This window comes from Telmatherina bonti (genome assembly GCF_933228915.1).
Source record: "Telmatherina bonti genome assembly, chromosome: 3".
Lineage (NCBI taxonomy): Eukaryota > Metazoa > Chordata > Actinopteri > Atheriniformes > Telmatherinidae > Telmatherina > Telmatherina bonti.
In genome coordinates, this window is record NC_136621.1 from 37,894,439 (window position 1) to 37,920,791 (window position 26,353).

The window sequence follows — 26,353 nt, forward strand, 5'->3', positions numbered from 1 at the left end:
CGAACTCCGAGCTTTCTGTAGCTAAGAGCTAACCTGGAGATAACAGGAGCTAACCAGCTAACGGAGGTAAGCGGACTAAAGCTAAGTCACGTTGTTAACCGGATAAAAACTGCGGTTGTTCTACGTTCTTCTGACTTTAAACAAGAGATTGGTACCTGTCAATCAAAACGATATGCCCCCTAAATATGCCAGACTTCGAGATTAAATTACTTTTAAACGGGTGAGTTAGAAAAAAAAATTCACTCCCCCACAGTTGTCATGAAGGTAAACCTGACCTAAAAGACGAAAAAGGATTTTTGAACCAGGCTGTAAACATGTTTATTTCTGCTGTAAACATGTTGATTTCTGCTGTGAAGTTGGTCTTTTTAACATGGGAGTCTATGGGGATTCGCCATGTTTTGCTGCCCCTAGTGGATGAAGGGGGAACTGCAGTTTTATGCACTTCCGCATAGGCCTCACTTTTAACCTCCGGAGATTACCGCTTGGCTCAAACCCAGCTCAACCCAAGGCAGTGCTTCATTCTGATTGGGCGAATGTGAGCCAATGGGAGACTATGGGACCGTACCATTAATGTAAAACGGGGGAGTAGACACTACACTGTGAGTGAAACAGTAGACCATCATGAGGAGATATAATTATCAGGAACTAATGTTTACAAGTGGCCACAGTTTTAAACATTAATGCCGTTTTCTTGAGTTTGGTTTTTGTTCTGTTATGTGGAGTTTTTTGTTCATTTGTGCAAGACTTTTGTTGAAATATTAAAAAAAAATATATAAAAATAAGGCTATATAAGGCTTCTCCTAAAAGCACTGAACACAAAAAGTTTTTTTTAATAAAACACAAACCATTCATGTTTTAAAGTTAAAGTAAAATTCGTGGCTACAAAATATCCTAAAGCAAGAGCCATTTGGGACGTCTGGCTCTCTGAAAAGAGCCGACCATCCCATCACTAGCGTGGACCTCCTCCCTGTAAGCTTCCTCATCGCTGTCAGTTATCAGCCCCATCATTGTACCATCATTTGCAAACTTAGTCAGACTATTGGAGCTGTGGGCGGTGATGCATCTGCGTCTACAGAAGATCTGATCAGCGATATAATTTTCTGAACCAAATATGTAAATGTAGATAGTGTTTTATGCAAATCTCAAAACCATTCACTATCTTACACATGAAAAGTAACCTGCAAATTTCCTGTAAACGTGGTTCATTCATTTCTATGAAGAAAGAGGACTGAACGCGTGAGAAGGAAAAACAGGCTCGTACCAACGTCTTTAAAACCAAGTGGTCTGTGGTTTCAGTCGTTTCCTGAAGCACGAGCGACTTCTCTGTCTGCACTGCATTTTCTACACCAAGGAATAAAGAAGTGTTCAAGGATCAGCTTGTAGACGATGGGGATGTTACGGAGAATTAAAGCAAATGTTTGACTTTTGCTGTCATATTTTAAACTTGCCTTTATTATTTTGTATTTATTTTGCTTGTAGTTATGTCCATTCTCTTTTGCTTTTTAAAACACTTCAGGTTGCTCTCATCCATCTGAAAGTTCTATTTTAATAAAGCTGAGCTGAATTTTGTTATGTGTGTTTTTTGAATAAGTGACAGAAAATGTTTGATATTTGTTTCCAGAGCCAATGTTGTTGATGCAGCCAACCAGAGAAACTGGGCAGACTTGGGACTGGACTTGTTGGGCTTGTGGATTTGGAATCCAGCAGCTATAAGAATAAGTTGCACTGGTGTTAACTGGTTTATATCTTTCCTCTTTCTGTGGGATAGAAGACGTGTGTTTGGGATGCAGATCGGTGCAACGTCTGTATCGGTCATTCGTTGTGAAGAAGCAGCTTGACTTACTGGCATGTTCCCACCCTCAGCTGGGTCACCAGCTGTGGGAAGTAACTGGAAGAAGGAGTTTGTACTTCCAAGTGGCTGAAAGGAGTTTCCTCCACATGGTGGCCGGGTGCAGGGATCTGGTCAGGATGCTTCCTGAGCCTCCCTGTTCAAGTCTTCCAACTACAGGAGGAGAACCAGGGGAAGACCCAGAACACGCCAGAGGGATTACATCTCTCTGCCAGGCTGAGAACGCCTCAGGACCCCCCTGGCCGAGATGGCGAGTGTGCCTGGGGGGGTACCCTGAAAACCATGACCCTCACCTTCACGTGTACATCTCTGGTTTAAGAGGAAATATGCAATCTCCTGTTGGGGGAGATGGCCAGCAGGGGGCAGCAGCGAGCTCCTCATCAGCACCTTCACCTCCTGCACCAGAGGAGGAGACCTCAACTCCCTCCTCTGTGACCAGCTGCATCTCTGTGTGGTTAGGCAGCGGCGTGTCCAGAGGTCAGAGCGTCTTCAGGGACCCCATTCCCTCCTCCACATTCTGAACTGGTTTCCTGTTTGCTCCCATGGAGAAGTTTCTGCAGCTTCCAAGCCGGAACAGTCAGATTCCTGAGCAGTTTCTGCCCTGGAGCCACATCAGGCTGCTGAATTTAAAGACATCCACCCCCTGCTTACACACACACACACACACACACACACACACACACACACCTACTTTGACTCAGTATAAAACTGAAGAGGAAGGACTACCAGGGAGGAAAAAAAATTAGCTATATAAAATAAAAAATAACAGACAAGGATGCAACAATGAAACTAAATGTGGGAGATAAATTAAATACAAGTTAAACCAAAATCATACAACTAAGTAAAAAAAAAAAAAAAAAAAAAGTTTTTCAAAGCCTTTGTTCTTTATGAAGTTCAAATGTTTAATTTTACTGTAAAATAAAAGTACATATTGTTGCTCATCTTCTGGTTCCAAAAAAATTGTTCACTTTGCTCAAGTTTGTTTTAATGTGCTGAACAAAATCTTGTTTTGATATTAAAAACACTGAAATACTCTAAAAAGCTAAAAAAAAAAAAAAATAAAAAAAAAAAAAAAAAAGCTGCTTTTATTGATTGAAATAAAAGCCAGATTTCAACTGGATTTTAACATTAGGGAAAAAAAAGTCCCACATGAAGAAAACTTTTAGGAAGGAAATTTAGCAAACAGTCAAGTGTCTCCATATGCTGCGTATGAAGTCAAAAATGAGAAAAGACTGTCACCACTCCCACTAGCTCCACTTTCCAGCAGCTCAGTGAGCTGGGTGAGTCTAAGATCCACTTTCGGTGGTGAAAACTGTTGTCCTCCCTCGGCTAGCTGGGTCCGCCCCCTTTTCTTTTTCCTGCGTCTTTTCTTCTCCGTTTAGATATTTATTTAGAAAGCTTAACATTTGATGGAGTTTCGTTTCATTCTGTCCTATCTGACCTCATTTCCTTTATTTTCCACCTTTTCTGTGAAGTAACCCTCATCGCCGTCTGAAACAGCCACGTCTTCCTTCTGAACCTTTTGTCCTGCATGTGAAGGGTTTGAGGAGATCTGATGTTCGTCTGGTTTTATAAGCAATGACTGGATGTAAGGGGTTGCTGGGGTAGCAGCTCACTTTGATCTGATTAGACAAACATGTTTGTCGATGTGGTCAGGCTGTGAAGAACATAAAACAAGGTGGAGTAGTGGAAAACAGGGTCTGAGCTGCTTTGCAGGTTACAACAAGACGGCTGCTGAAACTGGTTTGTCAAGTAAAGTAAAACAACAAAGTTGACTGTAGCATTCATCCTGCTTAATCCGCCGCAGGGTGCAGACAACAGATAAAAGACAGAACCAATCCTCATTATCTCACCATCTGTTTTCTAGCGCAGGAAGCTCTTGATCTTAATCCAGACTGGCTTCAGATGCAGGCCAAACCAGTAAGAAAAGAGTCTGAGATGGTTTCTGCCAGATACATGCCTGCTGCTGCTACTGAGGAGCGTCTACAGCAGCTGGAACGCTGTGGCCATGTTTGGTTTCTCTGCTTACATGAACGCTAAATGAAATCTGGTGCTCCGAGACGAGAATATTAGATTATTTTTCCACAACAAAGCAGTTTCCAGTAAAGCCAACCATGAGGATACGGTCCATTATACTGCTGAAGGAAGTTTGGTCAACAAGGGAACTGTTTTATACAGTTCAGACCTTTATTTGCTGGATATGTAAGGAGCTGGCCACCTACAACAAAGCCACCCAATTAAACTGGGAATCGGTCTACTCCTGCTAGAATGTGCTTCACAACAGAAAAGTATAAAAGCAAAAACATTTTGTCACAACTGATAGTATTCTTTTTCCCTTAAAAAGAAGGGAAAAACTGGGATGGTCAATAAATTCCTGTAAGACAAAAACCATTGTTGAAAATATTCAGATGACCGATTCATCTGTAATATGACCCGTCCACTCCATGGTTGTCAACAGCTCCACGGAAAAGGTATCCCGGACGAGCCCCCACTTGTTACGTCCCCTGGGAGGGGCGCAACCTGACGACCACAGAGGGAGACAAGACAAGTATAGAGGGTTGACACGTTTATTTACAGGTCTCGGATATGGCAGGATTATGGAACCTGTGGGAGAGGATGGGACATTTAGGCTGTGCCAAAATCAAAGAAAACAATAAAACAAAACGAGGTCTAACTCAGACTGTATCTGTGAACCAAATGAAAACCAAATAAACTCCTATCTAACTGATCTAATAACCAGCTTGACCAAAACGTTTACAAGGGGTGGCAACAGCCTCTAGCCCTAGTGTGTCTATACAATGTTTTCTACATGTGGAAAATGTAAAGGGCGCCCCAACTTACCTGGTCCTCATGCCTCCCCACGTACCTGTTCCACCATGCCATTAACAAACACAAGCCAAAACAAAGAAGAAGCTTGATGGCCTCCAGGTGCTGCTCGTTTAAAGGGTGCCTTTAGTGCTGATTGGAGCATCTGAATTTGAACCAGCCAATAGATCCCAAGCTAGGCAGATCTCCACTTCAGCTACTTGGAAACACCTGGAGATAACAGGGATGACAAGTTTGATGATGCACGTAACAAAAACGTTTCTGTCAACCACTGGATTTGAGCAGCAGACTCCTCGTGGACTCTGGTCCAACTGGTCCAAACTCGCCTGGGGTCAGTAGACTGGGAGCAATGGCCAATCAGCTGCAATATTCCAAAGTCCACAACTAAATCTGTTGTTCTTGAGTGACAGCAAGGAATGATATTTAAAGTGTCCAACGGTGAAGCTGCCAGGATCTCCACAAAACAGTGATACAAGATGGAAACTGTAAACCAGCACAGAAACTGACGGGGAATGTTTGATGTTTAACAGTAGCTGTGTTTCCATTACACCTGGAATGGTCACCAAAAAAAAATAAAGAAAATTCTAATGCAAATGCCTACATTTAAAATAAAAGTCTCAAATATTGCTAAAAAGTCTTTACACTCATTAGGTGTTTTTTTTTTTCCCCCCCGAGATGTTTTGATATAGAAACATATCACAGTGCAAGGGAAACACTTTTTTTGCTTGTACAAGTCCCCCGGATGTGATGTGGGGGGAGGGGGTCATGTGACCAGTTCATTTCCAGTGAAAATGACACGGTGTGGAACAAACGACAGCAAATTTCAGAGTTTTAGAAAAGAAAATAAGGGAGAAAAGCTTTGAAAAGTCGTAACAAATTCTCCATGGCAAGTAGAAAACCCCAAAATAATGCTGCGTGACTACCTTACATAAACCGCAGTTGTCATTACATATCACGAGAGGAACAAGATTTTACAAGAACTGAGGAACCTTATATTGCTTTTATTTTGTGTAAAAATTTAATGTCACATGATCTGAATCGATGTGCAGAAGTCACCTGATTGTTAGATATTCTTCCATTACGTCCCAACGAGTCCGAAAGGCCACGAACGTGATTTAGTTAAAACCAGAGAGGGAAGATCTTTCCACTTTGTGTCCAAAATGGAATCATGAAACATGTTTTTCTACATTTTCACAGAATAAAAAACACTAACAGTTTGTCCCGTGAGAGAATTTTGAGCAAGATGCAAAACGGTCTCAGTACTATTAAGAAGATGGTCTTATTAAGGGAAAAAAAAAACCAACAAAGTAGATGTACGGACTAATACTGACTGTTTAAAGTGAAACATCCTTCCATACAAATATCACTATAAACCAACACAATTTGTAACAGCAGAGAAAACAACCAAAGCCACATGAAAACATGACAATTTAGTCAGTTTGATATTTTTAGACCAGTTTTGGCCACTAGGTGTCGCTGTGGCGATGGTGCGTTCCAAAGATCGATTCTTTTATCATCAGGAAAAAATAATTCCAAACAGGTTCAATCTCAATTTTTATGATAACAACTACAAAAACAGCCAGTAAAAACCCAGGACATTGAAAAGATTGAAAAATACAATTAAATACACAACTTTAATGCAGACAAAACCGTATGCGTAGCCTTCACGCAACGTGAAGGATGCGGGTCTTACCATCAACCCGGAAGCAGATAGATCTAGTTCCCAGTAACTTCACACCGACTTCTCAAAAGAACCGCTGCAGTTTTGGCAGGAGATAATGTGGTCCAAAATCCCAGACACATGCAGGGGCCTGTAAACCAGCAGTCCTGGGCAGCAGGGTCCATCTCCACCCATTAGCACCAGTTACCTTCTGCCTCTTTGCTCTTCAGGCCAGCAATCATCCACACCTGTTCCCACTAATCTGACTGGATCACCCAGGAGGCGGGAAATGGACGTCGCACCGCATGTTTAATCACCTCTACACCCATAAACTCCAAGCAAAATAATCACATGCACAAAAAGGAAACAAGAAAAAATCTATTTTAAGCTAAACATACATAAACAGAATGTCAGCTCCCATTTGGTTTCCTCATTACAGAAAAACCAGCAGTCTGGAGACACTGAAGGCTCTCAGGTTGTCAGCACTTTGTGTAAAAAGGGTTTAAAAGTATTAGAAAAGCAGAAAGGTAAATAATTAGGAATTAAGACACGTAGTAAGAGTCATCATTAAATCAAGAAACTTTTTATTTAATGATCTGAAAGCTTATGTTTGGTTTTATTGAAACTCAAGTGTCCAAAACATCAAAAACCAAATGGAAAGAAACAGTAATAATAATAATAATCATAATAATAAAACTTAAAAATACCACATTAACCAGTTTATCTGCTTGTTAACGTAAATATCTAATCAGCCAGTCCCAGTCCAGCAACTTCCATGATTAAGACGACTTGCTGAAGTTCCGGCTGAGCATCAGGAGGAGGAAGAAAGGGGATGAAATGACTTTGAACGTGGTGTATTTGTTGGTTTGACTTTTTACTGGTATTTCCACACATAACTATCTCTGGTGTTTGAAGAGAAAACATCCAGCGAGCAGCAGGTATCTGCATGAAACCGTCTCGATGTCAGAGGAGACTGGACAGACTGGTTTGAGATGATAGAAACGCAACAGGTAATTTTATCACCACTGGTTCAGCCACAGAGGTATCATGGAAATTTTATGTATATATGTGTGTGTTTTCAGGATGTTTTAGTGTAATCAATGTTAAGATTATAATCAAAAAGTCTGAACTTTCTAAAGGTTTACATTTGTGTGATTTAGCTGCAGCTCTAAGTGAACTTGTAGGAGACATAGATGAGGAGGTGCACGGTGCATTAGTGTGGTGGTTTGTGTGTGATTGGGCGTGTGCATGCATAGAGGTGTATAAAGGCATATACTTACCTGGGAAACAGATGAGAGCAAGGGTGGGGTAGTTGCCATAATTTTGTTGACAGCTATCCACGCACTCATACATCATTTCTGTCTGTTTATCTCACTGCTTAAAACAATCCATTTACCAATCTTGGTTGCGCTGTTATAGCTTGGAAACACAATAAAGGTATGTTAAACGCATCCCTGGATCTCAACGTATCTGTCAGAGAACTTCCTCGCGCATCACAAATAAGCGAACCAGAGGACTCGACCCAAAGTCTCAGCAGCAAGGTGGTTTGGAAGCTGCAATAGAATTCTATGAATTACGGGGACCGGGTGACCAATCTGACTGAATGTTTTAGGCAGTGGTGACGATATGCCATGTTTTGGATGAAAGGTAAATGCTGTGATGGAAAGCAAACTTTGTTGGAATCTGCTTTGACCTCGGTTCCCAGGCGACTGTACGACAGCTAAATGAAACATGCTTGCGTGTCCCGGACAAGGCCTTCCCTGTAGGATCTCTGCGTGCCTTCCACAGAGGAAGGGATGAGGATATTGTTTTGACAAAGTCAGGCAGACTGTGTTTTGTCAAGAGGAAGTGTTTTTAGCCCCTCACCCCTCCCATCTGGGGTTACAAACTTAGTAACTTAGACTGTAGTCTCAATCTTGTCATTGTGAACATCTTGCAGCTGCTTTAAGAAAACCCTCTTAGACAAAGATCTCTTTCTCCAGTGATTATTTCACATCAGATTTTTGCAACAATATCATCTCTGAACAGACAACACGTCCAGCCTGGAAGCAGATGGTCTCCAGCAGCAGAAGACCACACCGGGTTCCCTCCTGTCAGTAAGCCTAAAAAATTGAAAGGTTTGCAGAATCATAATTCACCTAATTGTAAAACTGCATGAATAAGTTTGTATCTTTTAGTATTTGTTCATTATTATCTGTAATATTCTGACAGATCATTTCCTCATGTAGCCAATAACTCACTGCAGAAATAATGAGTAACTAAGTCAGGCTGTAGGGGGGAATACTCACGCTGACGTTTCAACATTTATTAATCAGTCACAAAGTATTTGGTAAAACTACATTTTAGCAGTCAGAGGAGGTAAAAGGACATTTTACTGGGTTTTTTTTGGCTTTATGCGCTAATTTTAGCAAATTTCATGAGAACATCAGGATGAAAAAACTTAAGAAAAAGGAAGGAAAAGTGAAGATTCAGACAGCCGGATGAAGAAGGTAGACATCAGGCACAGAAACCTGCTTTTATATGAAAAAACATGTTTTAGTCCCAAATGCAACAGAATCACCCAACAAAATCCCTGAACAAACATGCAAACGCAACTCAAAATAAATCCTGACTGAAATATTTCACTTGGAAAGTTGCAGCGTTGCTCTGAAAGCCAACAGATGAACCGAAGAGAAGAGAGAAGCTGCGGAACTGCCGGGACGGAAACAACATCTAGCAGAGGAAGCAGAAAAGAAAAGGCAGGAAAATGGTCTTATTACAAACTTTTAATCAAAAACACGTGGCATTACATCACACCATAATCACATTCAACAGTCCAGATGATTCACACAAGTACAGTCATTAAAACAGTAAACTCTGCCTGCTAGAAGGCTCAGTGATTTTAATTTGACCTGAAACGTCATCATTGAAACAAGCCACGAAAGTTGTCTTATTTAAGCTCTGAAATGGAAAAAGTAATTATTAACTGTGACATTGACTGTTTTTGTTTAACTTTACACCTCATTTGTTAATGTTGAAAGGATTAAATCATGTGGTTACACACACCCAATACGAGTTCTGCTGCTGAAACTCACACACCTGCATCGCTTTGAAGAGACGCCTCCACCTCCTGGCGGAAGTGGGATCGAATGCCTTGCTGCCATATAAACATGCCAAGCTGAACAACGAGACGCGATCCGATGTCTGAAAGGAAGAGTTCGCCTCGGGAGATGAAGATTAAGTGAAAAACACAACGTGCCAAAACTTACACGAGTTCACCACAAAGAAGCAGGAAGAACAGAAAGATGAGCAGTGATATATGATACAGTGTGGGAAAAGGTGTGAAATCGCGCCAGCAAAAGCAAAACAAACTACAGGCAGAAAATCTCATATTTATAAATGCTACAACAAGCTGCTCGGGACAGAGGGGGTCGATGCTTCCATCGAGGGGCTGTTCACTTAGAAACTGGAGGTTTCTGTGCAGACTTGTGGGTCTTCGAATGGAATCTGCTGACAAGGGGCAAAAAAAACCATCTGGAACACAAAGCTCATACAGAGGCAACACCCAGTGCAAACCTGCAAGGGCAGTTCAGCATATTTACAGTGTCCTGAAACCTCCAGGAGTACGATTAATCCCGTTCCTCGTGCATCTGATGCAGCATGATGAGGAACGGGAGAGCTGATCTACATCGCTCCCGACCCACCCAGGATGCCGGTCATGTGGAGTCCCAGGTGGAGTGGACCCAACATGGCATCGCTCAGACTGAAGGCGTCTTCTCAGAGCCGTTTCCACAAAGCAAAGATAACTCTTCATCATCATATACGTCATGATTCCAGATCTTTTAGAGTGTTCAGCAAGCGTGGAGCTCAAAGTTCCTCCGATAAATCACAGTAATATGGTTACAAGTTGTCCTGGTTATACCAAGAAGCAGGAGAAAGGCGTGGGAGTTAGCTAACAAGGAAGTGCCTGTGTCAGGGGATGCCAGGGAATCCATGAGGCATCATGGGTCTCCTGCAGAGAGAGTTCAAGGCAGGCGTCATACATTCGATGCAATGAAGAAAACGAGGTAGTGTGTGTGTGTAGCTGTGTTGTTACCTCAGTTGGTGCTCCGTTGCTCATTTCTCCTCCTGTCCAGTGTCACCTGGAGACAGTCAAAATGTTAAAACCACAGCAAAAGATGCAAAACATACAGTGGGTTAGACGTTGCAGTGTTGATCTACACACCTCCCTCCACGTCCTCCTCTTTACTCTGAACTCCTCTCCACCCGTCTGGAAGAAATGGCAACAAGCTAGATTAAAGCGCTGGAGTGGGCAGACTGGGAGCCATCACCATGTTGAGCAAGTTCATGTCATGCAAGAACAGGTTCATGTTGTGCAAGAACAGACAAGTCCCCAGAAAGTAAACCAGGTTACGCTGACCAAACCCAGATTCTGAACGCAGGACATGAACCACATGTTCTGTGTAATATCGTATGGTTAAAGTCACAGTAAACACACCAATGCTTGATGCCCAGTTAGTCCAAGAACAGCAGACACGATTGGTCAACGGACATGTGAGTCAGCGGAGAGCAGACGGTGCAGCTGAACACATGTTCCAGCATGCCGGTGAGTCTGGTTTCATCTACGCCTGCAGTCTGACCGATGTGTTCAGCGCTAAAGGAAAGGATGCATCCAAGACCCCCGTCAGACAGTTTACAGCTGGAAAGGAGGTTTTCTTTCAGATCTCCAGTTGAATGTTAACGCGAGGAAGGACAGGGAGGAAGAAGCAGCAGCAGTCTGATGATGATAATGATGATGAAGAACGTACCCATAAGGGGTGCGGTAGAGGGCCTCCGGGCTTCTGTTAGAGATTGCAGAATGTCAGTGAGTTTATATTTACTGCAGATGTCTTCTGCTAGAGCCGGTGGAAACTATTTACCCGGCAGCGACACTGATGGATGGCCTTTGACGCGAAAGAGTCCTTTTCCATCCTGAAGGCTCGCTGACCGGGTGTCCAACCGGTTCCTCCACCTGTTATCTGACTCTTCCTCACACACCGCTTTTCATTGTTCACCAGGAGGAAGTAATATTCCCACAACACGACCGTCACATATCACATAATAACCATTGTAACGCGGCAGGATTGGAATATTTTGTTCTATTTTTAAGACTTAAAAAGTCCAAATGAAATTTCCCTTTTGAGTCCAACATGAAACTGAACTATAAATAGATCCTGTCTCGACCAAGACGAGCACAATGGTATGTCATTTATCTCTCTAGACCAGCAGATGAAGGACACCTTGAAAAGCTCAACTGATATCCTCAGTAGTTTCTGCAAATGCAACAGAAAATCTCACTTTTAATAACAGTTCTGTACATTTAACCACTTCTCTTGACAGATAATGCAGCTTTTTATACATAAACTATTTTATTTTGTAAACCTACAAAGATTTAACACTCACTGATGTGAAATTTAAAACAAACAGAGAATTAGAAGGTGTGTTTCCGTCACCATGAGAACTGCGTAAAACCTGAATATCCCAATAAAAACCTGGTAATGGAAACACCTGCACTGTGAAATGTTTCTATACTCTCGTGCTTTTTTCAGACGTGTTGATATTGAAGTTAATCACAAAAGTGAGAGGTCACGTGACCATTTTAAATTCAAGTGGCGCTGTATGTAAGGAAAGAGGAGGAGACAGGTTTTTTTTTTTTCAACAAACAACCAGTAAAAGTACGACCTTGGTGACCATCTTCTCCCAGAAATCTCGTCTTCGTGTCCGCCCCCACACAAGCAGAGTCTGGAGCATCAACGGTAGAGGGGCAACCAAGTTATCTGCTCCAAAACGCGACATGTTTTGTGTCTCCATCCTCCTCGAAGTGGAGACTCGCGGGACGAGATTTTACGAGATTTTCGGCTTTCGCTCTGAACACCGTTCCATGGAAACGCTGCGAATGGCAGTCGTGCTTTGTTGAGACTCTAGAAATATCGCTTTTACTTTGCTGAAAACTGTGATGAAACGCAGCCTCTGACGAGATCCATGGTTGAGATTCGTGCTGAATTTCTGCTCAGTTTCTGATTTGGAAGAAGAACAGTTGTGTGTGTGTGTGTGTGTGTGTGTGTGTGTGCTTGGACTTTAACACTCCTTTAAGTGTGTATATTTCAGATGTTATTTCATTTTAACTGTTTTTAAAAGGACAAATAAAAAAAGAGTCAATGATCTAAAAAGACCACCATGAAGTATCATGATAAACATAATTCAGATTAATATCTAAAGGAGTGTGTACTCACTTTGTGATCGCCTCTTGTAAATGAGAACCAGCAGCAATCCGACAATCAGCGATCCGATAACCACGACGGGAGCAATGACTTTGGAGGCCTTATTGAATTCATTAGTTGCATTCACTGCTTCAGGATCTGAATAAATCCATTTAAAGAAAAGAGTTTAACACTTTCAGACTAAGTTATGTTGCAAATGTTTATGAAAACAATGTAAGTATGCACTTGTGCACATGAACAGCCTTCATATTATGATTTCTCTTTAGGTGAAAAGTCCTGCAGCCAGAACAGAAAGTAAACAAAGTGGAATGACTGGTGTTTGGACTGTAATTTCGACCTTGTGCTGGAAGACAAATAAGCAGCTCCTGAACTGCGATGACAGCCCAGAAAGCCAGAGCTAAGTAGCACTTCCCTGTCACGATTGCTTTTGGGTGGGCTGGATCATCACGCTTTGCTTTTGTATGAGCTGATCTTCTGATGACAGATACTAGATATCAGATCTTTGACTTGCTGCAACCTGTTTGTTTACCTGACGCAGCTGCAATGTTTTTGGGTGTTTTTTATTTTGTTTAAAACAAACTCAAATTTGCCATGTTGACAGGCTAACTTCCTTCCATGCATCCAGCTGTTCTAATTACTTTTATGCGCTTTAAAAACAGAGAAAATCAAACATTTTATGAATGATTTTTGTCAGTAACTTTGTCGTTTCTGTTGGAAAAAGTATTCCCCACCCATCAAAATCCTCCAAGATGCCAAGAAAAACATGGGAGCAGCGCTCCAGGTGAAGCAACTCTAAACCACAGCGTATGTTTATGTGACATCTGTTGAACTGTGTGTCAGCTAGAAAAAACAATAAGTACCCTCTGCTGTGTGCTCGGATGGATGTTGCTCCGGTTCATACGTCTTCTCGTCTTCTTTGATTCGACTGGCGTTTTCCACGATGCAGGTATATTTGGAGAAAGTGGATGATGGCAGCAAAGGCAGTGTGCTTGTGAGCTGAAACAGACCACTGTCCAGCGTTTTCACCTCTGTCTGGGCACCCTTTGTCCAATCCGTATCATTTTCCACCAACCAGCGGAGTGCACCTTTTGGGTAGCCACCTTGTGATGTACATACCAGGGCACGAGTGTCTTTGTCATTGAGCTCAGAGATTTCCGGTTTACTGTATCTGGCTATAAAAACAAAGTGGAAAACAGACATTGTCAAAGAGCTGGACGTTGCACCATGATGCCAAACTCATGACACCAATAAAGCACCTGAATATATAACCATGATATTTGTGTTTGTCAGTATTTAAAGGTGTGGATGCAGTTTTAGGAAAAAAAAGCTGTTAAGTGTGTCTCTTAGACTGAAACAGAAATTAAAAACGACACTCAGTGAAAGCTTTTATGGGAAATCTCATTCTGATTGTCATGGAAATTCCCCACATGCCTTCAGCCGGTTACATACTCCTCAGAAAGCGAGAACTTTTTCTTGTTCTCCTGACTGGAGACGTCTTGCAGCTTGTTCTCAACGTCTCACCAAAGAAGAACTTTCTTCTTGTGGAGCTCCAAAATTCCTTGGCTTCTTCCATTATTAACAGACTAAAAAAACGTTTCTTCCTTTGACATGAACTGAGTAAAAGATTTGTCATGTTCTGCTTGTGGAACGCCTGGTAACAGACGGCCAAAGGTGAACTTGTACAGAGAAAAAAAAACATTTAACCCAATAAACAAGGACAGACCAGACATCTGGTCTTCTCATGTTCCTGGTAAAAACAACTCCCTACGGTGATTTCAATGGATATCCAAGCTTTACGACCTTGTAGGTACATGTAACTAGTTACATTTGTAGTTACATGTATGTGCAAGTGACGTATGCATCAATTAAAAAAAATAAATAAATAAAAAAATTCAAGAGTTGGAAATAAATTTTAATGCTAAATTCTTCTACGATGCTCATGGATCTACTTTACCTTTCAGTTGGAGTCTCATGGTACGTGTATCGTCACCGGTGTCAGTCACCACTTGACACTCATAGGATCCAATGTCTGCTATCTTGGTGTGTGTGATGAGGAGTGATATGTTTAAGTTGGTCTCATCCCAGGATGGCACAGCTAACTTGTAGCCTGGCTTCGGAGTTATGTTCCCATTGCCAAACATCAATAAGGGAATCTCGTCTCCGTCCTTCTTCCATGTCAGCGCTCTGACTTTAACATCTCCATCATTCTCTTCGGGTTTGATGACACATGTCAGCACCACCTGATGGCCATGTTGCCCCACGGTGCTTTCATCACATTCCAGTTTGACAAAAGCTGTGGTTTAAAAAAAAAAAAAAGTAAACATGAAAGGGAAAGTACATGAATATTTCATGTGTGAATTTGTAAGATTATGAATGAACTTAAACTGAAATGAGCTTACAGTGGACAAGTCTTGTGCAGATGCAGAGCGCAACAAAAATGTGTAATTCCAAACCATGGGAGGCCATGTTTCTTCACCTGCAACGGCATCAACATTCATTATTTCCACATGGTAAATGTTCAAGTTCACAACGGTGCGATTCGATATTAGTCTGGTTGGTCTGGGAGGGAACCAGACCAACCAGACCAAAACAAACAAGGAAAGCATCTCACAAAGTCGTAAAGGCATAAACCACAAGACTTCTGCAACTATGTGCTTTGTACAGATAAGATGAAAGTAGAGATGTCTGGCAGTGGTGCGGGGAGACATGGTGCAAAAAGCCTTCATGTCAACACAAACAATTCCTGTCTGTCAAGCATGGTGGTGGAGGACTGGTGATCTGGGCTTGTTTTGTAGCAAAAGCTGTAACAACAGTTGCAAGAAGAAGAATGTGAACCTGTTGAGTTTACTTGGTTTTCATCATAAATTTGGCATAAAATGTTCTCTGATCTTTTTTCCACTCTGCACTGCAAATGTTTACATGTTGTGATCAATAAAAACATGAAAACATGTCATTTCTTGTGGAGCATTAATTAAAGCAGACAGTGTTTGTCTCTTGTTGAGACTTTGATGAAGATCAGAAAACATTTCATATCCAATTTGTGCAGAAACCAAAGTAACAAGTTTAACAAGTTTACTTACGTTTTCTTACAACTGTAAGTCAACCGTCAACTCTTCTGCACAGAAAGTTAAAACTAAGAAGAAAATTCATCATTTTATTTTGCTGCTTTAAATTTTGCCTTCTGACTCTCAGTATGTAAAGGTTGCCATATAACTGTGTAAATTAAAGACTGTAAATAAGGAGTAGTATTTAAGTAAGCCTTGGGCTTACTTCTGCTCCTTCTCAAACAACGTATAATGTTACACAAATGTGCATCCTTGTTTTGTACTGTATATGTGTTTGAGATAAATACTTTTTTTTTTAAAGAAGTCATGCTAAATGATGACCCCAAACACACCAGCAAGTACACAACAGAGTCCCTATGGTGATATAATTATAGTAAAGCAGTGTTATATGGTCTTATAATAGTGGGATGATGGTTTTATGATAGTCTTATAATGGCCCAGTTGATGACTGGAAGTGCTGTTAGACCTTAAAAAAGTTTCATGAACCCGGATGAACCGAAGCAACGTGATGAAGAAGAGTAAACAAAAATTAGTGCATTTGTAAATATGCTTTTATTCACCATCAGTTCCAAGAATATTTTTCTACACACTGATTTAAGGGAGACTCTAACCTGCCACGCGGTCTTTAAGATTCCATAATTTTGGGAGTGATCTGAAAGGAATTGTGGAAAAAGGTCTGCACTCTCTGAGTTCCTTTCTACGTAAATCTTTTGACAGTCGTTACAAGTTCCTGGGCAACAGGGGATCACAATAGCATGGCTCGGTGGGTTGTCTCAGTTCACGAACAGCAAACAGCCAAGGTGGGTTAGAACCACGTTGGCGGCTCCATAGCCTTCGTAGTCTACGTAACCAGTTCACTCCGAAGTTTGTAGACCCTCAAGCGAGACACGGCTAGCGTCACTGTATGTAGTGAGTATTCTCTAGCGATTCTATCAAACAACTATAAAAATTTAGCCACTTTTTGGATGGTACTGGAGACTTACAGAGACTGGCGTGGAAGCACAAATTATATTACAGGGCACTGAAGTTGTCCTCAGAAGTCCAAGGAATATTTGTCATCTGTCAAGTCCGAGTTGGGAACTCGTAATTCGCAAATTATCTCAAGATTCCAGATTGAAATACGGCTGCACCTAGTCCCACTTCTAGCCCATTTTTGTGTTTATCAAAATCCTGTAAAATAGATTTTGTGTCCATTATGGGCTGCCTGGTGCTGCAGTGGTGAGCACTGTGGCACAGCAAGAAGGTTGCTGGTTCAAGCCTCAGCTGGGAAGAGGTTCAAACAGTGGCCTTCCTATTTGGAGTTTGCATGTTTGTCTGTGATGGACGGGTGACCTGTCCAGGGTATAGCCTCCCTCTTGCCCAGTGATTGCTGGAATAGGGTCCTGCTTCCAAATCCTTCACAGGAGGTCTGGTGTTATATTACACGTGAAGTGCTGGCTTTTCACACACTGCTTTCATACTCTACTTTAGATTTAGCTAAATATTAACATGGAAAAAGGAGGTAAACATTGTTAATTTGTGATTGGACAGGACCAGACACTTTACTTTTGTTGCCTGATAACTACAAACCCTTGTGATTAAAAAGGAGTGTAGTTTCTTTTGATAACTGTACATCTGTGGATCAATGTGCAGGGTGAAGTGTACAAGTGTTGCAACACCTGAAACAAAAACAACTTCACCTGATGTTGTAAGATAAATCAGTCTTAAGACAGGACAACAACTATTTCAGACAGCGTTATGATTTAACTTCAACAGAAACTAAAGTCAGGAAATAGTCTATCATTTATATTAATAGTTACATATTATTAACCAGAACTGCATATATGGAGCTCAGTCCATTTCAAGCTGTTTTTGCAATTCTAACAAAAGGTGATTGAGGTCTTGTTTCCTCTTTCGACCTCTTTCTCCACTTCTCTACATAGTTTCAACAGTGGTTTTTGTGCAATCGTGCTGAAAGAATGAAAACAACAACAATCTTATCAAAATCTGTCAGTGGTTACCAAGTTACTGTCAGAGATAATTCAAACCAGGATCAGGTAAACAAACATCCACAGACAGAGTCGAGGGAGGCTGGAGCTTTTTACGGACCAGAGGTTTTATTGGGTCGTCAAAAGGCAGTTAAATCTTGGATGGGAAGAAATTTTCTGAAGCTAGATGAAGATAAAACTGAAGAGGAGTGATTCTACATCTGTTTTTATCTGACAAGAGGATAAACTCATTTATCAGAACCAGTTTCTCTCAGCTAAGAACCCTTTCTAAGGTCAAATCATTACTTTCTTTTTCTGACTTTGAGAAAGTGACCTGTGATTGTATCGATTCTAGGCTTGACTACTGGAACTGGACTTACTGAGGTATAAATCGGTCTCCGCTAATTTTAGCTTCTCCTCACAAGCTTTTATTGGGCATTTTAGGTCCTTAACTGGACTGGCCTCATCTTGTCTTTTTCCAACCTCCTCCAGATCCTTGAGATCTGCTGAACAGATGCTTCTGGTTGTCAGATTAAGGTTTTGAGGCCTTAGTGTTGTTTTTTTTGGCATTTATCTGGAACTGAGTTTCCATTACTTCTTGAATTGGGCAAAACCTACATATTTCAAGAAAAAAAACACCAAAATTTCCAAAAACCTTTCAAATTTCGCTGAAGGTCTGATGAGGTGGTTTTCAGACATGTAGAAATATATCGCAAGAAGTAAAAGGGAAACCCTTTTTTCACATTTACGCATCACTGGAGGTGACTGTAGATTATATAAAAGATTGGCGGAGCCTCCACGACAACACCTGTAGGTTTCTTAAGAGCTGAAGTGATTGGACAGTTCCAATCGTTGCCATCTTGGCAGCATCACACGTGTTGTCACTCCTAAAAAAGTACAAAAATGGGGCTGAGACGGGTGCTGTGAGCACGATGGTGGATGACTTACATTAATCAAACTCTGACCTGCCAGCTAAACTAAGCTAAGAGCTTTGTTAGTTCTAAGAGCAGAGTTACCCAGAGCTGAAGCAAGCTAACCAGCTAATGGAGGTAGGCGGACTAAACCTAAGTCATGCTGTTAGTTGATTAAAAACTGCAGTTGCGCTACTCACTACCATCTTGCAGCCGGATATAGAGTACCTGTCAACCAGAAAGACACGCCCCTAATTATGCAGAATTTCAAGAATTAAATGCATCTAGACAGACCAGCTATAAAAAGCATTAACCCCCTCCTATGGAGACCCTAGTGAATGAGAGGGGAACTGCTATTTTTACACTTCTGCATTGGCTTCTCTTTTAACCGCCAGAAGTTGCCACTTGGACGTGATGTGGGGGGGGCGGTCACATGGCCAGTTCATTTTAAGTAAAGATGACTTGGAATTTCTGAAACTCAAAATTTGGATTCCAGAATTCATCTGTGACTTTCTTAGTGACCATCCACTCCCGGAAATTCCTTATTCATGTCTGCTTCCACACATACAAACTTTGCAAGCGGCAACAGAAATCTCTGCTCCAAAACGCTAAATGTTTTGTATCTCCAACGAGATTTTACGGAGAGTACAGTTTATGCACAGATCTGCAAATCGCAATTGTACTTAGTTAAAAATTTAAAAAATATTGCCTTTATTTTTCAAAAAAACTATACCTTGTATTTGTTTTATGTTTCCTTGTTTTTAAATTGAAAAGAACTTTGATTAACATTTGCTGTTTTAAACATCCTTATAGATAAACCTGACAAACAAGCCAGTTTTTTTCAGCTTGGTTTGAGAATTTATCCTGATTATAAAGGCATCCATTCTGATTAGTCTTAAAAAAAACTAATTTATCATCTAGCATGAAAATTTCATCAATCACATGATAATTTATTTCCTCAGACAGGTTGTCATCAAGACTATAAAACTGTCTTGCTTACTGTTCATTCTGGCATTTAAATCATCCACAACTCAAACACAACCGTCACTGTAAAACAACGCAGTAATTTGAACCTTGATGTTTGAAGGAGTTTAAATGAACATAAAGATATAAATACAAAAAAAAAACTTGACAAAAACTTTTGCATGTCTCTTCATGTAGAAAGAGAAGAAGGCAAAGCAGACTTGTCCTGTCAGCTTAAAAGCTACTGAAGGAAATTCCATGACAAACATCCTCTTTCAGTGGCCTACGCTTCACTAAAGGTTATGCAGGGGTGTATTTTCACAGGAGGGCATATCAAAATGTTTCATATTAAACAAAACCTCTTAATATAACTCAAAAATGTTAGCCAATATGAATATTGGTATGTTTGAGGGGACTCAAATGAAAAATGCTGAGAGGCAAACAGAAAGTAAAACCAAAGTTCATAAAAACCCCCACATTCCAGATAACAATTTATTTACTTTTACTTTTATTTCGTTTCACGCAGCATCAATTAAAGATAACCGATCTAATTCATTCTAGACCATCCAAGCATATACAAGGGCATGAGTGTTTTAGGAGTTTGTCAACAAATGCATGAGAAAACATGAAGAAATAATGTTGATCCAGTAAGAGCTGGAAGGGTTTTGCATTTCTCCATCTGCCATTAAACAAATCAGAGGCAGCTGCGGTCTGGAAAGTGCAGGGCAGCAAGCGAACATGAACTGGAGCCTGTGATCGCCGATCCATCAGACCAACGCCACTTAAAAGAAGCGCTAGCCTAACTTCTCTGGACTCTGAGGCATCGGAGGGGAACCATCACATAATGGAAACAGATATTTTAGTAGGAATGTTTGCTTTAATTTTATTTAATGGTTGTGCAGTTGCATTAATTATTCACAAAAAAATAAAAAGACGGCTGCATTAGATTTAGCATGACGCTAATTTCCATCTGCAGTCCAATTGGGTTAATTAATTCTGACCAACATAAGATAAAAAGTTAAATTTCTCTGATTTGGACGTAAAAGAAGACTTCAGAAATATCAGTCACTTCTTCAGACAGAGGGAACAGAAGACTAACAGATCCAGTTCTTCAGAAGCTTGTATGAGCAGCTGAATTCAGAGTAACTAATTATTTTTACAGTTTAAGAGCAGCTTTCAGGGGTCAATGCCCATTCAAGGCCCAAGCGTCACACCGAAAGAGAAAGTTTACATTTAAAATACTGAATAAACAGAAACATCCTCTCATGAGGTGTGGTGGTAGTCAGGACCCAAATGCAGGAGAAGGGAGCCAGAGATGCAGAACTGAGAGGTTTTATTTAAGGAATAAGCTGAAGGCAGAACTAACCAGGGAAACATGGTCTAACACACACGACGACCCAGCAACTAGAAACAGAAACCAAGTCGTGTATGTATGCACAAACACAACGAGACACAGGCGAAATGACTTAACTAATGAGTCCAGGTGAGCTAATGAACTGAACTAAACCAGGAAAACTACAAACTAAAACAGGAAACCAAGAACTAAAGAGAACACAAAACATCACATCCTTATTATGACTCACATGTGACTCCTTTTTATTTTAGCAAAAACATGAATAAGAAACTGCTATCCTCAGCTTCCTCAAAAATATGAGCCATTAACCCCTCAGCTTAGCTCATCCTCGTCCCATTCACAAGAGGTTGGAGTCTTTCCCACCTGGCTTTGGGTGTGAAGCAACAGTATATTTATAATAAACATCTAACATGTTTTTGTTTTGGCATTTGAAAAGGTCACCGTCACACCAGCGCAGGAGGAAAAGGGACAGACCCCGTTCGGGCTGAACGTCCACTTCTGCTTTCTTATGGAAGTACGTAATGGTATGTTTGTTTCACATGATGTTGTTGGAATTTAACGAAGCGGGAACCTCCGTCGGTTAAAAGTGGAGCCTATGCAGAAGTGCCAAAAACTGCAGTTCCCCCCTTCCTCCACTAGGGGCTAAAAAGAGGAGTCAATCTCCATTTACTTCCATGTTAAAAAGGCAGAATTTGCAATAAAATCTTTAGTATTTTAGGTTTAATTAGATCAAGTTTACGGGCTGCACGGTGGCATAGTGGTTAGCACTGTGGGCTCACAGCAAGAAGGTCGCTGGTTTGATCCTTGGCTGGGGTGGGGTTTGGGCTTTCTGTGTGGAGTTTGCATGTTCTCCCTGTTGTATGTGTGGGTTATCTCCAGGTACTCTGGCTTCCTCCCACCGTCCAAAGACATGCATGTTAGGTTGATTGGTGCCCATAGGAGTGAGTTTGAGTGTGAGCGGTTGTTTGTCTTTGTATGACTGGTGAGCTGTCCAGGGTGTATCTTGCCTTTCGCCCAACAACTGCTGGGATAGGCTCCAGCTTCCCCGCTACCCTTAATCGGACTAAGCGGTTAGGATAATGAAAGAATGAAGGTCAAGTTTACCTTCGTGACAACTGTGAAGGGAGTGAAATTTTTTAAAACTCATCCATTCAGATGTTATTTAATCCTAAAATTCAGCATTTGGGTTGTGTTCTTTTGATTGACAGCTACAGAGGTTTTTCTGTCCTGGTCATAAAGATCGGCCGACCCGCATGTTTTAGATGTTTTCCTACTCTAACCCACCTGATTTACATTAATAGACCTATATCAAAGTTAGCTATGAATGAAATCAATCAGCCAGTTATCTCAGTCTGGCGCGTTTGAGCACGAAACTCCTCGAAGCTGCTTGAATTTTGGAGAAGTTCTTGTTTACTTAACTGGAATAAGAAAATACTTCATGCAGTTTCAGTCAAAAAAAAAAATAAATAAATAAATAAACAGATGAAGAAGTCAGTGACTTCACAATTATGTTTGGGCCAAAGTGCATTCCCTGAGGAACCCTCCCGACTGTGCAGCTGTGTGCTGGTGGAAGTCGGAAAGCGATGCATCTGCGAGCTGTCATGCACCTGCAGCAGCCAGGTCTATGGCGTTTAGGAAGACGACATAGGACATCTGGAGAAGGAAAACGTGGACTAAAATCCCCACCAGCTGGCTCTACAGATTTTTTCTAACATTTTACAACATGCGTATTCATGCCTTAACTGAATAATAAGCTGGCGATCTGGCCTGTCTGGGAATTTCTTTTGGGTTTTGCAGAAACTTCTGCCAGAGGCTCAACAAGTCTGATAATATTTCTTCTTACAAGGTTACCTAATTAAATAATAATAATTATTATAAATAAATATATTATAATAATTATAATATATAATTATTTTATATATTATATATGATTTTTTATATAATTATTTTATATAATTATAATATAATTATAATAAATAAATAAAAATAATTACCTAAATAAACTTTCTGGACCAGTGGTTTTAAAAGGAGAGCAGAAACAGAAAAACATCAGTGGAAAATTATCTTTAAAAATATGCAAATAGCTTACAGTATTTCCATACAGAAGTATGAAAATACGGCACATCCAAAACTCAGAGATAAATATCTGGACCTGAACCTCTTTTGTTTTGTAGAGTTTTCAGACTGAAATGTGCATGTACCATCAGAAGAAAAAAAAATCCTAAAGAAAACGTTTTTACAGGATCATTTTGCATATTCAGGCAGAAAAGCTGACATTTACTTTTAACAGGTCTACCTATTTAAAAAGCTTTATCAACACTGCAAATATTTTAAAACAATACAGATGCGTCTGTAACAGCTTCTATCTTGCAGCTGCCACTGAAAGTCAGTGGAAAACCTGGCAAACACAACTTGTTCTAGCTAAAATAAAGAGAGTAAGCTGAGCATTACCACCGGCAACCTTCCCGAAATGTGTTTTTCTATAATTCTGCACATTTCCTTTGTAATTATCCACCAAAGTTTCCAGTAATATTGTAAGTGCTGCAGGAGGTATGCCCACATAAGTCTAAGTGGACACCTAATTAGTATTTCTGAGAAGAAAATTAGATGTTTTGAATAAAAGAAGTAGGAAGAGGAAGTTTTAAGGTACTGCAATGTGTTTGCCGCTGTGATATAAAGCACCATGATCTGATATGTCGGCGAAGCATTTTTTATATCAAAGTTCAACTACACGAGCGACAACATGGCTGTCTTCCATTGTTTAACAGCTTAACATGATACCTGTCTTTGAGTGGTTTTGCAATGTGCTGTTCATGAACTCTAATGGGGGATTCTTGCAAAGAATGAGAGGATTGGATTTCTGTCGAAGAGTAAAATTATATATGAAGAAAGGCTCATGTTATACGACTATGAAAGGGAGTTTAGAGATACAGACCAGGTTTACAAAGCCTGTTAAGTCAGATTAAAATTACAATGGATTATGGCAAGTTAAAAATGTCCCTTTTTTTGTTTTGTTTTTTAAAATTTGGCCTTTATTAATTTATTTGCTTGGTGAGTATCAATGTTTTAGTTTAAATATTAAACAACTATATTTTTTGGGATTGACATAACGCAAAATTAGCAATGTACTCATGATAAATAGATGTCTAACATTTGGTAAATTAGAACAAAATAGACAAACAGAAGCTCTAAGTGACACGTAATGAAAGATGAGTCAAAAGAGCCGAACTTCCCATCACTTCGAGCCAGAAAGGGCTGGAGAACAACCACAACCACAATGTGAAATGACCATGAAATACCTGAATCTCCTCCAACTGTAAAGTAAACATTTGTTTTGTCACATTAGAGGCCGCCATTTGCACGCAAAAGCGAAGCTGAGAATTCCGCTGGTCCCTGAAAGCCATAAAGCTTTATGTCGCATTAAAAGCAAAAATTCCCCCTAAAAACACGGATATAATTCACTTCCAGTCATCATTGTGAAACACAAAGCGGTAACAACTCGTTCACATTCAGCGACAAGCAGCTGAAGCTCGTCTGTCGTCTCTTACTCACACAACAGTCTCATTAAACTACCGTTTTATTTCTTTGTTTAATCTATGGTTCATATTTATCACAAACAGAAACAACATGGTGGGTCAGACTCACCTTACAAGCTCCTCTAGCAGCCTCCGTGTCGCTCCGTAGACTAACGCGGGGTTTCGGTCGTTGTCCGACTTATTGTGAACTTTCACTTTCGTTATTACTAAACCAGAGCTCACAGGCGCGCGCCATGGTTAACGAAGATCAACAGAGTAAAGTTGTGTACATTTTAACCCTTTATGGGGCAAGTGACCCTTTTTGTTCCCTTTTCTTTCATATTCAACATGAAACTTTTGTTAGTTATGTAACAACAGAATGGAGGTCTTGGTTCATACCAGAAGGACAATTTTAGGTTAAAATGTCTAGTTTTAAGGTATTTGATTGAGTGTCCTGTAAAGGGTTAAAGGAAAGTTTAAAGGATTGAGTCAAAATTACCTGTAAAGATGTTCACACAGATTTCTTTCTGTCTAGTTTACAAGGAAATAAGAGCTGGTTTTCTTTGTTTTATCAGCCTGTTAAGGCTGGACTGGAAATGAAGTCTCAGCAGCTTAAAAGACAAAATATAAGATAAGGTTTTGAGTCAAACAGAAAATTTTGTGCAAATCCTGCTGGTTTCCTTTGAAAAACACTCAATTTTAGTATTAATAGTGCTGAACGTAAACTTATATGACCTACAATAAATTAAATTATTGTATTTTAGACTAAATTTGATGCATTTTTCTTTTTCTAATTTTAAACTTCAACTTTATTTGCAGAGCACCACTTCACACACGCATCAGTTTAGATTATTTATGAATTGGCTCAAACGATTATGAAATTTCAAGCAACAAGTATCAGTATCGCAGTATTGCCCAGTTCTAATGACATCTCCTTGCATAAGATTAATCCTAATTTCTTGATTTTATTTATTTCGAAACATGTATAATAAGATAAAAAAGACAGAGACAGCTGTGTCCACTGGAAATCTTATCAAAGCTGAAAGCAGCTGAGGATACGGAGACTTTGGACGACACACATTTTATTCTGCATCAAGTCATTCAAACATTGAAATCCAAAGGAAGTGTGGGAAAATGTTCTCTATTGTTGTGGATTTTTCTTTTATTGTAATAGACAAACTTTTGAAGAAACAATTTCCCATATCGTCCGACAATATCAGACATCTGTAGTAAAATTACCCCAACAGCTTCAGTGTCATCTTTTTGTGTTTTATTAAAAAGAAAAACAAGTCGATCATGATCAAAACTGATTTTAATGTTCGTTTCCACTTGTGCCATTTGTTATATCCAGATTTCTGCAGTGACTTACATCCAGCAACGGGGATTGAAGTATGATGCAACAGACATGTCTCGCATTTTAACACACATATAAAAAAACAAACAAAAAAAAAAACCACCACAGGGTAACCATCATGTACCTGACGTGGATGTTCCTGCATGACGGCTGGCGGAGTCGGCGGCCGTGCACGAGTCTGAACAGTACAGAAGCAAGAGGGCATTTTGGTCTGAACGTTCACACGACAAAGCACAGAAAGATCGTTGGAGACTTTCAGAAAGCAGGAATAGGAAATAAAATCAGGAGTAAACTGGTAAAAAGAAGGCTGGGCTGTCATAAGGTCACTTGTCAGATTAAAGACGGGTTTTAGCAGAAACAGAAGTCAGGACGGACGACACTCCAACGAGCTCCGAAGGGAGAAAAGGAACAAATGAACTCCGATTGGTCGCTTTCTGGAAACCCAACCTTGTTTCAAGCTGGAGCCTGACACACCAACACGCGTGTGCTTTAGAGGAAATTCACCTATAAAAAACATGGGGCACTTCAAACTGGCACAGAGAGGGGGGTTTAACGTGACCTAATGTTGGTGACTAGAAGATAAAAAAAGGCTCCGAATCCGTTTCCAGCTGCGGGACCGACATCTGGACGGTCTGCGGCTTGCAGGGTGC

At 40.4% G+C, this 26,353-nt stretch overlaps 2 protein-coding genes across 3 annotated transcripts in view; both read right to left on the minus strand.

Annotated features, from left to right (window-relative positions):
* Positions 1–9,080: 9,080 nt before the first annotated feature.
* LOC306774782 (T-lymphocyte activation antigen CD80) lies at positions 9,081–24,560 on the minus strand. 2 transcript variants are annotated; one of them, XM_079264952.1, is made up of 9 exons: positions 24,480–24,560; positions 14,974–15,050; positions 14,529–14,867; positions 13,435–13,746; positions 12,587–12,712; positions 11,123–11,155; positions 10,540–10,584; positions 10,411–10,456; positions 9,081–10,326 (listed from the first exon to the last, which is right to left on the minus strand). In XM_079264952.1, exons 2-8 carry the CDS (start codon positions 15,038–15,040, stop codon positions 10,431–10,433), a joined length of 948 nt encoding a protein of 315 aa, XP_079121078.1. In that variant the 5' UTR covers positions 15,041–15,050; positions 24,480–24,560; the 3' UTR covers positions 9,081–10,326; positions 10,411–10,430. The 2 variants fall into 2 exon arrangements, with proteins under 2 accessions (XP_079121078.1, XP_079121079.1); XM_079264953.1 differs by lacking the exon at positions 11,123–11,155.
* A 1,083-nt stretch (positions 24,561–25,643) lies between these two features.
* The window catches only part of jpt1a (Jupiter microtubule associated homolog 1a), a 15,579-nt gene continuing 14,869 nt past the window's right edge, over positions 25,644–26,353 (minus strand). Inside the window, exon 5 of the mRNA XM_079264356.1 lies at positions 25,644–26,353. This exon is cut by the window's right edge and continues 687 nt beyond it. The gene's annotated coding sequence lies outside the window, so the exon portion shown is untranslated.

What these genes read in the sequence shown, in the direction of transcription:
- LOC306774782 (XM_079264952.1), bottom strand. Translation starts at nt 15,040, where the DNA reads ATGGCCTCCCATGGTTTGGAATTACACATTTTTGTTGCGCTCTGCATC. An exon ending in ATCCGAGCACACAGCAGAGG is followed by an intron (nt 12,713 to 13,434) that starts GTACTTATTGTT and finishes GGATTTATTCAG; the next exon opens with ATCCTGAAGCAGTGAATGCA. An exon ending in TTACAAGAGGCGATCACAAA is followed by an intron (nt 11,156 to 12,586) that starts GTGAGTACACAC and finishes AATCTCTAACAG; the next exon opens with AAGCCCGGAGGCCCTCTACC.